Source organism: Pipra filicauda, unplaced genomic scaffold (genome assembly GCF_003945595.2).
Source record: "Pipra filicauda isolate LSUMZ 115617 unplaced genomic scaffold, ASM394559v2 scaffold442_size550402_pilon, whole genome shotgun sequence".
In the NCBI taxonomy this organism is placed as follows: domain Eukaryota; kingdom Metazoa; phylum Chordata; class Aves; order Passeriformes; family Pipridae; genus Pipra; species Pipra filicauda.
The window spans coordinates 365,076-381,176 of record NW_024104579.1 but is presented as its reverse complement, the minus strand read 5'-3'; the positions used below and the strand labels follow the sequence as shown (position 1 = coordinate 381,176).

General features: G+C 34.7%; 1 protein-coding gene across 2 annotated transcripts in view; it reads right to left on the bottom strand.

Annotated features, from left to right (window-relative positions):
* The window catches only part of FSTL5 (follistatin like 5), a 291,901-nt gene that overhangs the window by 22,277 nt on the left and 253,523 nt on the right, over positions 1 to 16,101 (bottom strand). For both annotated transcript variants that reach the window (XM_027732811.2, XM_027732809.2), the window contains 3 exons: positions 14,925 to 15,074; positions 8,012 to 8,119; positions 6,342 to 6,466 (listed from right to left, as the gene is read on the bottom strand). In XM_027732811.2, the coding sequence (XP_027588612.1) occupies positions 6,342 to 6,466; positions 8,012 to 8,119; positions 14,925 to 15,074 (383 nt within the window). The remainder of the gene's footprint in view (positions 1 to 6,341; positions 6,467 to 8,011; positions 8,120 to 14,924; positions 15,075 to 16,101) is intronic.

Here is a 16,101-nt window from a genome sequence, read left to right as displayed (position 1 = left end):
AACACATTTATGGACTAGAAGGGTCCTTCTTTTGGGAGGCAAATACACAGAGAGGGAAAAGAATGATTATAAGGTTTCCATTTAGCACTACTCTCACTACAACAGATTGGGAGATTGCAGAATGAACCCCTAACTCAATTGGACCTCCTTTGTGTGCTGTGCCACTATGTAGGATTCATTGACAGATTCTACAATCATTACTAGAAATTGCAGAGAACTTTTCAGATCTCTGCTTGCCCTGGTACTACTGAGCTTTCTCTGATTCCTCAAGCTTTCAAGCTGTTTCCCTATCTTCCCAGTAGCACTTTATATGTTTTTAACTTGATGACTGTCTCAAAGATTATGCTCCTCTAATATGCATTGTTAACTAAATTTGTAAAATAATAAATTCCCTCCATCTTTGCACTAAATCATATTGTCTATGTGAAAAAATCAACCCCTAAATTAAATCTACCTCTTCTGTTCATGTTTTTGTTTACAGTTGACTCAGTATTTATCACTTCCATTGTTTCACTTGCAAACCACTGAATAGAAAGTTTTTTTCTGATTATGTAGGGGGTTTGAAGCAAAAAATAATATTTTCTGTTTGCTTAATTGCATGGAAATACAGAAAATGCTCTTTCTATGTCAGCTACTTCACATCTCTGTAGGGGCTTAAACTCTGGAATGAAATGTGAATTTATTGAATCACTTCCCCACATGGGTTTCATTTAAGAAGGTTCACAGGAATGCATTGGCAGTACATTCCAATTACCTCTTAAAGAGAAGCTTAGTTTTTGGACTGTTTTGTACAAATGAATAAGTGCAATTTTAGAAAGACTGCTTCCCTTATTACCATACACAACAGAGACACAAAAGAGAGAAAAAACACAAACTGAGAAAATGTTAACTCTATTCAGACACTGAGCCGTCTCACCAGTGAGTTGATTGCTCATTCTTCCACTTGTTAGGTCAGGTAACTCTATGACATTTATAATACTTTTAAAAGATTAAAACATCTAAAAAGTTAGAGTTACCCCATTACAGTGAGTTCATTTAATACTGCTTTTGAAACATTTTACAGCAGTGTAGTGACAGACATTAATTTATTCCAATTATCTTTTGTTCATTTCGATTTACGGAAAGTGGAGCTGAAATAATCAGCCCTTTTGCTCCTTAGGCTTCCAAGAATATATTTTCATGGGTATTGTACAAGTCATCTTTCTGTAGCCATCAGACATATTCATTCCAAATGTCTATTTTTATGATAAGGAGTGGTATTAGCAGATAATTAAGGACAAAATCATTGTGCTGAACTGCTTTGGCACAGAAAACAGTTCACTGAATAAAATTGTCTTCTTAGTAAATGTACAAGGCCAAATTTTGAAAATATATACTCAATTCTTATAGGGTATATCTACAAATAAAAAAGCTTCAGTAATAACTGAAGAAAAACACCATGGGATTTGTACCATTTATTAGAGAGTAATAGACCTCATTCTGTCTACTTTTGTGGACCCAGTGTCTGATAATTTTTCAACAGAACTAGGAGGAAGGGGAGACTTTTTTTTTGAGCTGTGTGCACTGACAATATGGGCATGACAGTGTGCATGAAAACAATGCTTTATATTCACTCATTCTCTTGGTATAATTCAATGTATATTGACAGCGAGTGCATTTATCAGAGGTAAAACATAGCCAATGATAACAGCAAGATAGGCTATTTTTCAAGATATGTAAGAAGAATATATGATTTGTGCCCTTCAGATCTTCAGATTTCCAACAGCAAGACTGAGTAAAATTCTTTTAGGGTTCTTTCTAATAATAATTATTACTGTTTTGTGTCATAGCCTCTTTTTGGTTACTGATTGACTAAGAACTTTTGTGCATTACACTACAACTAGCTGACACAAAAAACCCAATAAAGTCAAGTGAAAGTGACTTTCTCTAAACTCTAAGCTTGGTTAGTGACAAACAGAAGGAATTTTATTTCCATCGTGAAGAAATGCTTAAAGGCATGAGGCATCCCCTCTCTTAGAGTCAGCAGGTGAATTAGTCTTGTAAAAAAAACACCACACAGAAATTCTAGAATTAAGTCACCTATATTTTTAGAACATTATCATGGGGTGTCAATCAGAGCTATTTGCAGCTGAGGCTCTCTGTACAAGCATGGATTTGCTATCTGGAAACGTCAGCAGGGGGCTCTACACATTATTAGGGAGATAATTAGTAGATTTGCACTAAAACTAATAGATAGTTTCTTTTTTTTATAAACACACACACATACACATATCTATTTATATATATTTATAAATAGTCGGCAGATACAAAAGGATGACAGCCAAAATGTTGTTTGATTCCTAATGGTATTTGCACAAAACTGTTTCTCCTTCATCTCAGTAGTGGAAGGAAATAGTATGATTGGAACATAAAAGAGAGGAAATCACCTTCCTAATGTCCCTCAACTAACTGATGCTACTGAACCTTCCACATTTTTCTTCCCAAAATGATCAAGTTTCTTTTCTTGTCCTCTTCTGTACACATACCAACTATAAACCAACTATAAAAGAGGGTTCAAAGATAACAGAATTGGCCTATTCTTCCTCTATGTTTTGGCTCATGCCTACTTTGTTTAGCTGCTGCTTTGATGGTGCATCATAGTTGTTCAGAGCATGAATGTTATGCTTGCTGGCTATGAACCAAAAGGTTATTTGCCCTGACTCCTGTTGTACAATAAGTAAAACAGTACATTGTCTCAATCAGTGGTAGGAAAAATTTGAGAAAATATTTTTTTCATTAGGATGAATTACTGTTTACCATAGTCCAAAATTTATAGTATCTTTTAAAATGCCTGGTCTGGGGGAAGTATGTCCTAAATTATCTGCTGCCCAAGACAGCAATAAGGTGTGTGGAGTTTTCTTTTTTAGTAATGGGCAGCCCATTTGCATTTTCATACATAAAAATAACTCACCTAGGTAAAGCAAATATATAGTTCCACCACTTCTTAAATAAAATTATTTTTAAATTTTTTCAATAATTACAAAAGTTTTAAATACTTATATATGTACTACTAGCAATTATCATCTTAGCTACTACTGAAATGAAAAAAAATTAATGGCCCACTATCGCTTTAAATTATTCTACCGTACTTCTGTTCCTTGATTTCAACAAGCCAACCTATCTTTACCTTCTCTTCCTTGATCTTTATAGTGATTAAAGAATAACCAATTGGACAGAATATGCAGTAGATAGCAATACACTCTAAATGATAGCAGATGGTTTGTGTTAACTGTGTTACAAAACTTAATTAATTCTTTTAAATGCTATGTCTTTTTTTGCTTAGAACTGCACATTTCAGACAGTAAGTTTGGTTCTGCCTTCTGCTCTATCATTCAAAATTATAGTTTACACATGACAAATGCACCTAGATACAAAAAGCTTTAATTTTTCTTGAAGAGGCTGGTGTTGCATGGTCAAAGGGAACGGATTTCTAACAAAGAGTTAATAGGGCCCTTGGGCAATAAACTTGCCAGCTAACTTAGACAGTGGTGTTATTTCTCTTGTAGTTGTTTTTTGCAATTCACACTCATAAATTGCTCCCCTGTTGGTATATACTCCAAAGAATAATAAGCTCAAGCTTTCATGTTTGTTAACATCCTTAAGAAACACATGCTGTTACTGAGTGGCTTTTTGTTGACTGGTGATATTAAATTCAATAGAGTTTTTTTTCTATATCACTACTGGTTTGATGAATACAGTTAATTTTAAAATCTTTCCTGACACTCTGTTCACAGAGTTCATTTTTTTTTAAACAAAAAAATCAAATTACTTGCAGGGCAGACATTTTACGGAAGGCAAATTCTTCTAACAACTGACTAAGGTAAATAGCTCTTCAAAGAATATATAAAAAAATTAAAATAAAAATTATGTGTACAAAAAGTGAGGTTTTTTTCTTTTCTAGAAATGGCACTCAGAATTAGATAGCATTTCAAGTAAGCTCATGAATACGTAAAACCAGGTAATGGCTCTTGAATTGATTTTTTTCATTAACCCCAAAAATCTATGATTTTAGCATTGGACAAACTACTGTAGGCTTTTCCCCAGACTTTAGAAATTTTGTTTGGTCTTTATTTGGCATGTGAGTGGAAAAAAAGGAAAAAAAAATTAAAAATAACAACAATTTCACTAGGCCTGAATTGATGTACATGTTTATTTATATCTGCAGTCACTTATCCAATTTTATTCTTTCAGTGTTCAACTGAATTTCATAGTATTTTTTTATTTCTGTGGGTTCTCTTTTATTCTTTAATTCTCTTTTCTCTTAAGTTACATATAGAATGGGTGAAATGACTCATCAGCTGAAGGCAGCTGTGACTCAATATACCAAGAAGGAAGTGCCTACTTGACCTATTTAGGCAAAATAGCAACTTAAAATAGTTTGAGTTAGACATGATGAGTTCAACACTAGCTTTGGGCTGACCCCATTTTTCTTTTTCCCACCCTTCTGCGATGTTTATCTCTATCCAAGTTTTTATTTTCCTATTTACATGAAAATTCAAGTATCTAAATGGCAGTGCTGCTGGGATAGTACCTCTAGTGCTTGCTACTTTATGAAGCAGTAACTTTTGTTCTCACAATGCAAATACTTCCAAAATATTTCCAAATACAGCAGAAATATTTAATGCTTTTCTGAGGCTGAGCATGATGCATTTATCTACTCAATTCAACAAATGCGGTAATAATGGTACTTAGAGGCAATTTATTATTCAGCTATACTAATCTACACACTTCTTTTTAAATTGCATATGGATGATTTCTAATTTACTTTTTAGTTAAGGGTTTTGTAGAAAATTTTTAAAAATTATCTCTCATCGACACCATCTTTAGGAGAAGCCAAACGTTTTTTGATAGAGAAGACCAGATTTTTCACAGGCATGTATAGAGTGAATTCTGAAATCAATTGTAAAACCAATCTAAATTGCATGTTTTCACATTTCAAAGACTACCCTCTACAACAATCAGAAATTATATCCTTTTTAATGCAGATGTACGTTTACATTCATGATTTGAGATTTTTGCTAAATGTGAATGATGATGCTGTAGGACAGTTAAGAACATCTAATGAAGACATTTCTATGGAAACTTGAACTTGAAATATCAGAATACACAATGGAGTTAATTGTTGACAGGTTTTTTGAAATTAAATGGGTCCATGTCAGCCTGCAAAGAAACTTAACAGTCCTAAACATACAAAGTGCTAATACACATTAATGCATCACTCAGATGTACAAGTCCTAGACTGCAGAAATATTCAATCCCTACAGGTAGAAAAGTTGCAGAAAAAAAAAAAAAAAGGAAAACTACATATCGCATTCTTACTAATGTGTTTTAAGGAAGAAAGATAGATTTTCATTTAAGAGGTCTTGGGGAGAGCTCTGCTTTATGCCTATGTTAAGTGTTGCCCTGTTTTTCTCAGACTCCCTTTCTCTGTCCCACTGTATTTTGTCTGACTGAGACAGAGTTCATTTTCCTGTAGCATTTCTCATAGCTGTCTTTTAAAATCCAGCTGGTCAATTTTTTCAGTTCTTCCATACTTAGAGGATTTCTATCAAAGCCAGAACTTGTCTGTTCTTTGGTCAAACACAAAGACAATCCTACATTCACTGAGAGAAATAATAAGGTTGTAAGAATTTACAGTATTTACAGGCATGTCTGCAGTATGAACCATTTTAACATCATGTTAAAATGATCACTCAGCACCCATGAAATAAAACCAATTTTATTCATGCACCTTAACAGAGTTCATGTTACATCCTCAGTCATGGTTTGTGTTTAAAACAGAGAGCCTGATAAAAAAACAGGTAGAAAGAATTGAATGAGCAGAAGAAGTTAGTTCTAAGTTATGTTGTATCACAATTCCATTTAAAACTCCAAAAGTGTTTTTTTTTCTTTTTTTTGGTTCTTTAATGAAAATAATAACTCTAATAGAATATATAGGTTATACAATGTGGTAAGTACTATATAGGGCAACTGCTCTGAGCAGTAAGAGAAATTAATATGTATTGTTCACAAATTAAGATATCTGCTTCTAACTCAAAGAATTATCTGAATACTACAGTTATCAATTCCTCAAGAAAACTCCAGATGATATTGCACCTCAATTTTCCTACATAGAGCAGTTGAACTTTTGAATATTTGGTGAAATACTAAAGAAAAATGCTAATAAATGTATATATTCTTAGATATATCTTGTTTTCAAATCAACTTGAATTGAGTTTGTCTATGAAGAAATGTTTATGAAATATTTATGAAGAAATATTCTTGTTCATTTGAAAGTTAATTATAATTCAGCTGAAACTTACCTTATATGGGTGATGATGAGGGTTGTAGCTGGAATAAAAAAGTCATCCACTTTGTCAAACTGCTTTCCCACTGGTTGAGTATGGATTGTGTGATGAGAAACACTCCCACTGGCTTGTGTTATCACCTGCATAAAGTAACATCATTGAAAAATACCTTGCCTTTCAAAATTTGACCTCTATCCAAATAAATTAATACAGTATTGCCTCTGTATTCCTTCTCTTGTATTATCTTTCAGTTACCAGGAAAACAAATGCAAATTACAGTGAATGAAGTTAATAAGCATTACATATTTGAGAGAACTGTTATACACCTGACCACTTAATCTTCATATTTACTTTTGCCCTCCCTCTTTTTTATCACCCCTGAATCCATATTTATTAATTTATATTACTAAAGCCTCTAGCAGTTCTTAGTTCAAACTAATTTTTTTGTTTTCCATTTTTTTTTTTAACACTAAATCCCAGAGTCAGATTAAATTTCTTAAGCACTTCAGCCAGAGTGAAAAGATAGGATGCTGTCAACTGATCTGCTGGAACATATGTCTACGTATACTCCCAATTCTTGTCAATCATGAGATCATTCAACATTGCACAGAAACATTTCAGAAGAGCAAGTTGAACTGAGTTTAAATATTCCTTACGTTGTTATGAACCTCAAATCTTGGACCTTCTCTGAGGTAAATATTTATGGATGAATAAAAGAAAATTCCATATAATAGCCACTATGATATTCACATGCATGCACTTAAGAGTGTTTTTTTTTTTAAATTAAAATAATCTATCATCTATACTGCAAGGAAATGAGAGTAAGAGTGATCAGTCGCTTTGAAATATGATGAGACTGACTCAGGTATCAGTTCTGGGGAGGAGTGAAAGCTAAACTCCTACAAATTACTTGTATGCTCAAAGTTAATAAGAGTCTGTAGGTGCTAAAAAGGTGTTTTCAAAAGTTACTAATTTTTCTGTTTGAATTTCTCTTATTCTTTTTCTTATATATAAATATATATTAAATACATAAGGATTTCTTTAACTTCTAAAGAAAAGGAAGACAAACTGAAATAAAAGTAAATTTTTATAAATTATGAAGTAAAGATGATCATCATAGTATCAATGGATTACTTTAAATAAGGAACAGAAATTAATGAAAAAGGAGTAATATAAGCAGAATAAATAGCTTCTTGAGATGTTTCTTTAGTGACTGTCCCTAGGCTTTTTACTGCTCGGAGGCATGGGAAAAGTAAAGATTTTTAATATTTTACATCTGAAAAAAATCAATAGAGCTTGACGCCTCCAGAACATCAATATAAAGTTACTGAAGTAGAAATATATCTAAAATCCAGTTTACCCTCTAGTTAAAAACAAAACCATCATAAAGAGCAACAGTTGGCTCTCAAAAGATTGGCAGTTACAGAACATGCTGCTGCTTTCAGCTGCGTTCCTTATCCTTCCACTGATTTACTATTGTCACTTCTGACTAGGGGTTTGAAAATAATCACTAACTTTTTTAGCAGTCAGTTGTCCAACTTGTTTTTGGGTTACCTGAAATCTCTTCACTGCCCCTCCTGAGCTCATGGTAATAATACTTAAAGGAAAACATAAAACACATTGCAATTACACAAAGGTTCAACTTGCTTAGATTTTCTTGCATATAATCATTCTGATCACCTCACCTGCAAAGTTGGTGAATTCTTTTCCATGTTTCCCCAGCTCAGCACCCAGACTTGATCATGTGATTTATCATAGTGTAGTTTCACTGGAACAGGATCTGTACTTACTGCCTAAAGCATAATGAAAATAGAAACCCTTAGTTCCTGTCACATTTTCAAAGGAAAAATAATTTATATGCTTGAATTAAAATGATGAGTAGACATGCATTGCCTGATGTTTTCAGACTGTATTTAAAAATTATGTTGTCAATTGTTGAAACAGCCCTCTGATTAATTCAGAGTTACTGAATTGCTGAAAGTGTGGGTTTTATTCAATATGTGCTCTAACACTTGGCATCAGAATTGCATTATACTGAAGCTATTAAGAAGATGAAAACAAAGGTTTTAAATCAAGTAAAAAAGTACTTATCTCCCTTCCCTACCATCACTCTCATTTTATACATATTGGTTGAAAAAATACACCAATTACTGGAAAATGGTTAAAAAGGAAGCATATTCTCAAGCCACCTACTGAAATCAATGGAAGGTGTTACTGCATAAAATCAACACGATATTGCTGCACCCAAAGCTAAAATGGGTTTATTTTGTTGAAGTTGGAAAGATTTTTTTCATATGTTTTCCAATTACAGTTGCTACTTTTCTTGGACTTGTGATCAGAACCAAAGTGTTTTCCCTACAACCTTGTGCTCTGTCTCTTGAGATTATGAACCTTTTAGACAGCTGAGCTCTCAACTTCCTTTGTTATGAGAACTGAAGACTTCAGAGGTATGGAACAGGAGGCAACATATTTGATTAAGAGACGTTCTGCAAAAGGTAAACAACTGGGGGGATTACTTTTTTATTTTCATCATTAAAACAGAAAAAATAGGTGGAAATTGGTTTTTAGTCTTACCATTATGGAACTGTAAAGCACAGCTTGTTTATCAGTGTGTCAAGGAGAGTACCAGCTGGCTAATTAAGTGAACCTAATTTAAACTAATGATGTAGATCCTCAAGATAATGCACTAATGGCTGTCTGAGACTGCTGATGATACTTAACTGTACTCCTGAGGTGTTGCAAGCGACCGCTTCATCTAAGCAGAATTTGTTTTTCCTTTTGAAAATGGAAAATGAAGCCAGGTTGCTTACTGGCTCATTGAAAATCAGAAGTTACCCCTTGAAAGAGGTCATGTGTGTTTGATAACATTTTTCTGCTGCGTTCTAGAAGACAAGTTGTTTAAAATAATACTTGGGCTGTTGTATAGCTAATTTGTTCAGGCATGTCAAATTTCCTTTTGGCTTCCCCAGACAAAGGTCTGACCCAAACATGTTCTGCTGAAGGACTGCCAGCTGCGTTCAGGCTCGGGGTCATGGCACAGCCAGAAGGAGCATAAAGAATTGCCTGTGGGGTCGAGCACAGGTAGAAGAGCTCTCAAGAGAGGAGCCAGCAGCAAAATGAGCTGAGCATCTCTGAAGCTGGCTTTCACAGCTGCTTCTAGCTAGCCAGGATGATCTGCCAGCAGCACACTAAGGACTGAACAATAATGACTGCTGACTTCACCGTGCCTCTCAGTCATCCCAGTTAATGATGCGCTGCTATGCAATACCGGATGATTGCAGGTGACAGTGCTTGCTTTCAAAAATTTACAAACGAAAACAAATACTTCCCTTCATTTTGTAATGACAATTACCTGGATCAGTTAAAAAGTCTCTCTATATATATCTGTAAAGATATACCATCCACATGTTCAATATATTTCATTTTAATCTGCTCTAGAATCCTCTAAAGTACTTATTTTGATAATTATAGCTGTCATAAAAATAAATCATCCTCAAATCTAGTTGTTACATATGTGCACACATCTTTTACATTAACTTCCATAGTAGAAAGGAGTAAGTATAACATATATAGTAGTACTTCCAAGAAAACATCATAATAAGCAAAACCAAACCAACATTATTTCTACACAGAAAAACAGCACCATTACATGACCTAACACCCTTTCAAATACATTTTGAGTTTTGTTTGGGTTTTTTACACAGTGACAGAAATTTCATTAAAGTGCTGTTCACTTTTAGAATATGAAGTTATCTCCGTATTAGTTCCTACTAGCATATATGGTCTTTTAAACTTGCATTTACAGAGCAGAAGGTGGTTTCTTATTTAAGATTTAGACTACAAATAGTTGCATGTACACATATGTAAATAACATCCCCTGTATTAACATGACACTTAGAGAAAAGTGTGTCTAACAAGAAAAATGCTCTCCTTTCTGAACAGCTTAGTTTCTATTTTCTAAAAATCAATTACCTTTTTTTCCTGTGCTAAGAAGTACTATAAGTAATGAAAATAGACTGATCTGACTGAAAAATTAAATTCCCTTCTATGCCACCTGTTTGTACGACTGTTTGTGTACGTGCATATCATATGAGTAAAGCAACATTTAATGGCTAGAAAATTCTTGCTGCTTGCAAAAAATGTAACCAAAAAATAAATGCTTATTTTTAAAGGATAAGAAGAGAGGGCTGTGCTTGTTATAAGAAATGCTGAAGAAAGTATCTCTTGACTTGTCTCTAAATTCCAAATTAGCATAACTTCAACTCTAAAAGCCATCTGTGAATCAGCAATGGTTCTACTTTTTACAGTTTTATGTTATGTGTAAAGAGGTTGTGTAGGTTTTATGCTTTCATTATTAATTTGTTTTGTTTGCAACTACTGTTTCTTTTCTAAGTTTATTTTGAATAATAGCATAGTTAAACTGGACACAGAACAAGTCTCCTTGTACTTTTCCCAAGTATTTGGCTAAATGTATGCTAGGAAATATTATTTAGATCAGTAAAAAACTAGCAGAAATTCTGTTCAGGTGTCCAAAACTCCTTTTTAATTTATTTATCCGGTTCATCTGTTATCCCTTAGGTGTATTGTCTTATCACATGTCTGTGTTAAGTATTGTAAAATGGAAAGATTATTTATTATGAATAACTAATTGCCTGGAACCATCAAAATAGAGACTTTCATTCCTGCAAAAGGTTTCCATAGAGGAGATAAATTTTATTCTATATTTGCCTAAGATTTCAATATGGATATAAAGTAGTGGAAAAGCAATGCTACTCTATCCCTCCAAATAAAATTTCTTTGAAAGTGATTTTTTTTTCCCCTGGACTTGCATGAAAGGTTGTGGAGTATCCAGTTTTTAGCTCAATATATTCACTGAGTAGCACAGAGTGTACAAAGCTCTGTGTAAAACCTACACACTCTATATTTCTGCTTTTCCGCTCATTACAGAAATTAGAATATTTATGTGATAGAACAGTAATCTACCTGACTCTGTCCAAAAACTGGACAATTGCTTTACATATTTCTGGGGAAGGGTTGCACTTTTAATTAGTGATTAATTTAATGAATATATCTTTTTAATTAACATATATCTTTGTGATAAGCATCTCTAAACATTCTGCTAATAGTAAAATAATATATATTTATACATACGTAAAACAATAACTAATGTAACTGAAGACAAATTAAAGAGTCTGCCAATCAAAGTATTTCATAAAACCTAAGTTAAAAAAAACCTCCAACTTCTTTACTCAAAAGGCATAATGTACTTTTTCGACTGAAATCTAAATGCTAATAAATGCAATTACATTGGTATTTCATCCCTCATCTTCAGGAAAGGAAGCTGACACATGAATGTCAGTTAGAGACCATGGAAAACATTCCAGTTTTTCAAATCTTGTGGATTGTACTAAGACTATGGGTTTTAGTCCCTCTTCCTGGAAAAATGTATCAAATTGGTTGTAAAAAAAGTCTTGTTTTCAGAACATAAAAAATCATAACCCACAGAGATTAATATGCAAAGGTGAATTTAACAAAAAATAATAGCTTTTTATTATTAACTTTTTAATAAAATATTTTATGAGTCCCTGTAACAATTTGGACAGTTCAGGTTTTGAGGAATCTACATCTACTTAGCCAACTGACATAGAATATAGAAGGCAGATGTTTAAAGAATGCAAAAGTATTAAAATTATTTGTGAAATTAATGTAATTTTATAATTGCAATTTTGTTATGCATTTTAAAATTTTACATTAATATACATAATACATGTGCATACTTATATCATGGAACAGTTGAGTTGGAAGGGACCTTTACAAGTCATCTAGTCCAACCTCCCTGCAGTGAGCATATCTTCAACTAGATCAGGTTGCTCAGAGCTCTGTCTAGCATGACTTTGGATGTTTCCAGGGATGGGGTATTTACCACCTCCCTGGGCAACCTCTCCCAGTGTTTCACACATCTCATTGTAAAAAAATTCTTCCCAGTATCTAGCCTGCGTTCACTGTCTTTTAGTTGAAAACTGTTACCCCTGTCCTATTGCTCCAAATCTGTCTCCAACTTTCTTATAAGTTCCCTTCAGGTATTGAAAGGCCTCCATATGGTCTCCCTAATACATCATATATAACCTATACATTAAAGATATTCATTCATTTATCAGTGGAAAAAACAATAGGCAGGAGGGAAAGCTTTATTTAATTTTTTTTTTAACAATTTATTTAGATTTCTAATCAAAAAGGAAAAAAAACACGTTTTATTTAGCTAAAGAACTCCTGTTCCCTATGAATATGACAGTACTATAAGTAACCCTGTAGATGTTAGGGCTGTTTGTATGATTAAAATTTGAATCAGAACACTCAAGGTGGGGTCAAAACCCCTTCATCAGTTTCATATACAAGTGTCCTTTCTTCTGAGAATCAGAGCAGGATTGTTAACTAGTTATTAACTAGCTTCAGAACTCTTTGCCCAGGAAATAATTTTATTTCAGAAAAAGAACTATCTTGCTCTTAAAGTAAATGTCAAGATTTTAGTGTACTTAGAAAACATTTTAAGACTTTAAATGTTCTCTTGATATTCAGAAAACTTATTTTTGGAATTTATTGAGTTTATGGATGCTATTTTCTAAGTTTATTTTCATGTTTTTAACAGTTCCACAAACTAAAATCTGTCCTCATGTAAATCCCATACTTAACCTTATGGTACAATATCATAGATATCACTGGATACATAAACAATGAATAAAAGAGAGACAAGAGTACTGGAGTTATAGCATTTGATTTGAGTGGTGGCAACTAAATATCAAATTTTTACACTGTCCCAGTAAGACTACTGACCATTTGGAGCATATTGGACTCTCTCAGGCTCTCCTGAGGTACCGTATGGTTCAAAAAAAACCTAATATTCGTTTTCGTGCTGCCTTGTACCTTGGTGTATTGGGTTTGTATGACAAGCTTTTGGTAATGGGGGGGAACTATACACTACACATGGCTTCTCTGAGAAGCTGCCAGAAGCTTCCCCCATGTCCAACAGAGCCGATGCCAGCTGGCTCCAAGATGGACGAGCTGTTGGACAAGACCAAGTCAATCAAGATGGTGGTAGAGCCTCTGGGATTACATAGTTAAGAAGGAAAAAATGTTATTGTTGAGAAGTAATTGTGACCAGAGAAGAAAGGAGTGAGAATATGGGAGAGAAACAGCTCTGCAGACAGCCAGGTCAGCGAAGAAGGAGGAGAAGGAGATGCTTCAGGTGCTGGTACAGAGATTCCCCTGCAGTCCATGGTGCAGAGTATGGTGAGGGCAGGCTGTGCCCCTGCAGCCCATGGAGGACCACAGGAAAGCAGAGATCCACCTGCAGTCCATGGAGGACCCCACAGTGGAGCAGGTGGATGGCTGAAGGAGCCCATGGGAAGCCTGCGCTGGAGCAGGTTTCTGGCAGGACTTGTGACCCCATAGGGACCCAAGCTGGAGCAACCTGTTCCTGAAGGACTGCACCCCATGGAAAGGGACCCACACTGGAACAGTTCACGAAGAGCTGTAGCCCATGGGAAAGACGTTGGAGGAATTCATGGAGGACTGTCTCCCATGGCGGTGACCCCATGATGGAGCAGGGAAAGGACTCCTCTCTCTGAGGAAGAAGCAGCGACAGAAATAACATATGATGAACTGACTGTAACCCCCATTCCCCATCTCCTTTCACTGCTGGTGGGGAAGGAGGTAGAGGTTCAGGAAACAAGTTAAGCCTGGGAAGGAGGGAGGACTGGGGTGAAGTTGTCTTTATGGTTTGTTTTTACTGTCCATTATCCTGCTCTGATTTTGATAGGGAAATTAATTGAATTTATTATCAAGGTCAAATCTGTTTTGCCTGTGATGGCAATTGGTGAGTGATCTTTCCCTGCCCTTATCTCAAGCCACAAGCCTTTTCTCTCCCCTGTCCAGCTCGGGGCGGGGGGGAAGTGACAGAGTAGCTTTGGTGGGTATCCAGCCTCCAGCCAGGGTCAACTCGCCACTCCTGTCTTCCATAAACTCTATGACTGCATTAATCCCTGTACCATAGCACTGATTTCTCTCTTTTATTCGGTGAATTATTTTCACTAAGCAGAGTATCTTCAGCATCCCAGAGAGCAAGAAAGAGAAGTAGAGAAGAAGTTTGAATTCATATTCTCCAGTCTCAGCTAAGGATGGTGTTTATTTTTACAGTTTCAGTAATTTCTCTGTCTAAAAGCTTACAGAGTAACAGTGCTCCACCTTCTGTAGCCAAATCTGATCTTTCCTGTCAAAACTGACAGACACATTTTTGTGACAAGACCTTATTTTAACTAATGCTCATTTTCAAGTTAAAAGTACTCAAGGCAGAAACTTCCTAAAGAACTGGTTTCTTGATTAATATTTATAAGAGCTATTTTCATGTTATCTCCCTCCCAATTGTCTATTGAGAACAGTCACTCAACAGAAACTGCTGATGAATGTTGAAAGTGTATGAACTTTTTTCCAAATATTGTATTTACTCTCAAGCTAATTTTGTTTTGTTTCTGAAATATGAAGGCAAGTCTTAAATTCTTGTGTCCAAATTAGATATTGACTTAAAAAATGAGAAGTAAATACCTGTACAACTTTTTGAGACTGTACATCAACAATAAGAACTCTGTCAAGTGTGGGCTGAGTTACGTAAATGAACTTGTCTTTTACATTAACAGCAGTTGCCCATACACACTGCTGAACAGGATCACCATCTGCTTTGGGACAAACTTCATCCTATAATTCAAAAGAAAAGGGGAAAGTGTAAGAATCAAAACAGTCAACAACACAATAAATAGAGAAATTATACTCTTTTTCTTCTTTTTTAACTGTAAAATAAAATCTCAAAAAATGTAGGGAAGGAATAAGGACAGTTGACCTTTGGACATAAATTAACTAAACTGCGTGTTTTAAGTACCACACAACCCAGAGGCTCTTTAATGCAAACTATACACCAAATTTTTTGGATGTTCTCTGGAAATTCAAGAAATTAGCACCGTTGGCCTGAGAAGAAAATTAATTTGAAATAACAATACACGTAGAAATAAAGCAAGCAAGAGCCAGGAGACCTTAAAAACAGAAAATCAAATCAGACACATAATACCTTGTTCCTATGCAGTAACTAGCAGCTCTCCCCTGTGCACCATCACAATGCCTTGGAGAGGAAGGCAGTGCAAGATAAAGCTTACCCTTCCAGCTGAGAGCACAGCAGTAAGCCAGGCAAATACTTCACTGGGAACATGACAATGTGGAAATGCAGAGAAAGAGGAGGAGGTGTGGTGCAAGTTGTCACATGGCACAGGGGTAAAGCAGCAGCAGTTAGAGAGAACTGTTCTTTTGGTCACCTGTAGCACTGATCTGTTGCTTCAAAGACCAAGAAGTTTGTCTGTTTCTGCCATAAGACATTCTCATGGCCTATCTTACTACTGTTAAACCCAACAGAAATCAAATGGCACCTTATTATCATTTCTTTCCTCTCTGCCCTTCCATTCCTGCAAAAGGTTGAATTTGGAAAAAAAAAAATTCCTGTTGACATTGGTGAATTCATATTTCATAAAACATACAACCATACATTCTCATTCCAAATAGCTAAATGTAGTTAAATGCTCACTATTTCATATAAATATGCACCAATCATCATATATATATATATTTATATATATCTACCTATTTATGGATATTTGCTCCCAGAAAAAGCTTGTTTTTATCAAAATTAAAAGTTACTTGGTCAAATATGTTACTATATTTGTAAATTCCCTTTAGA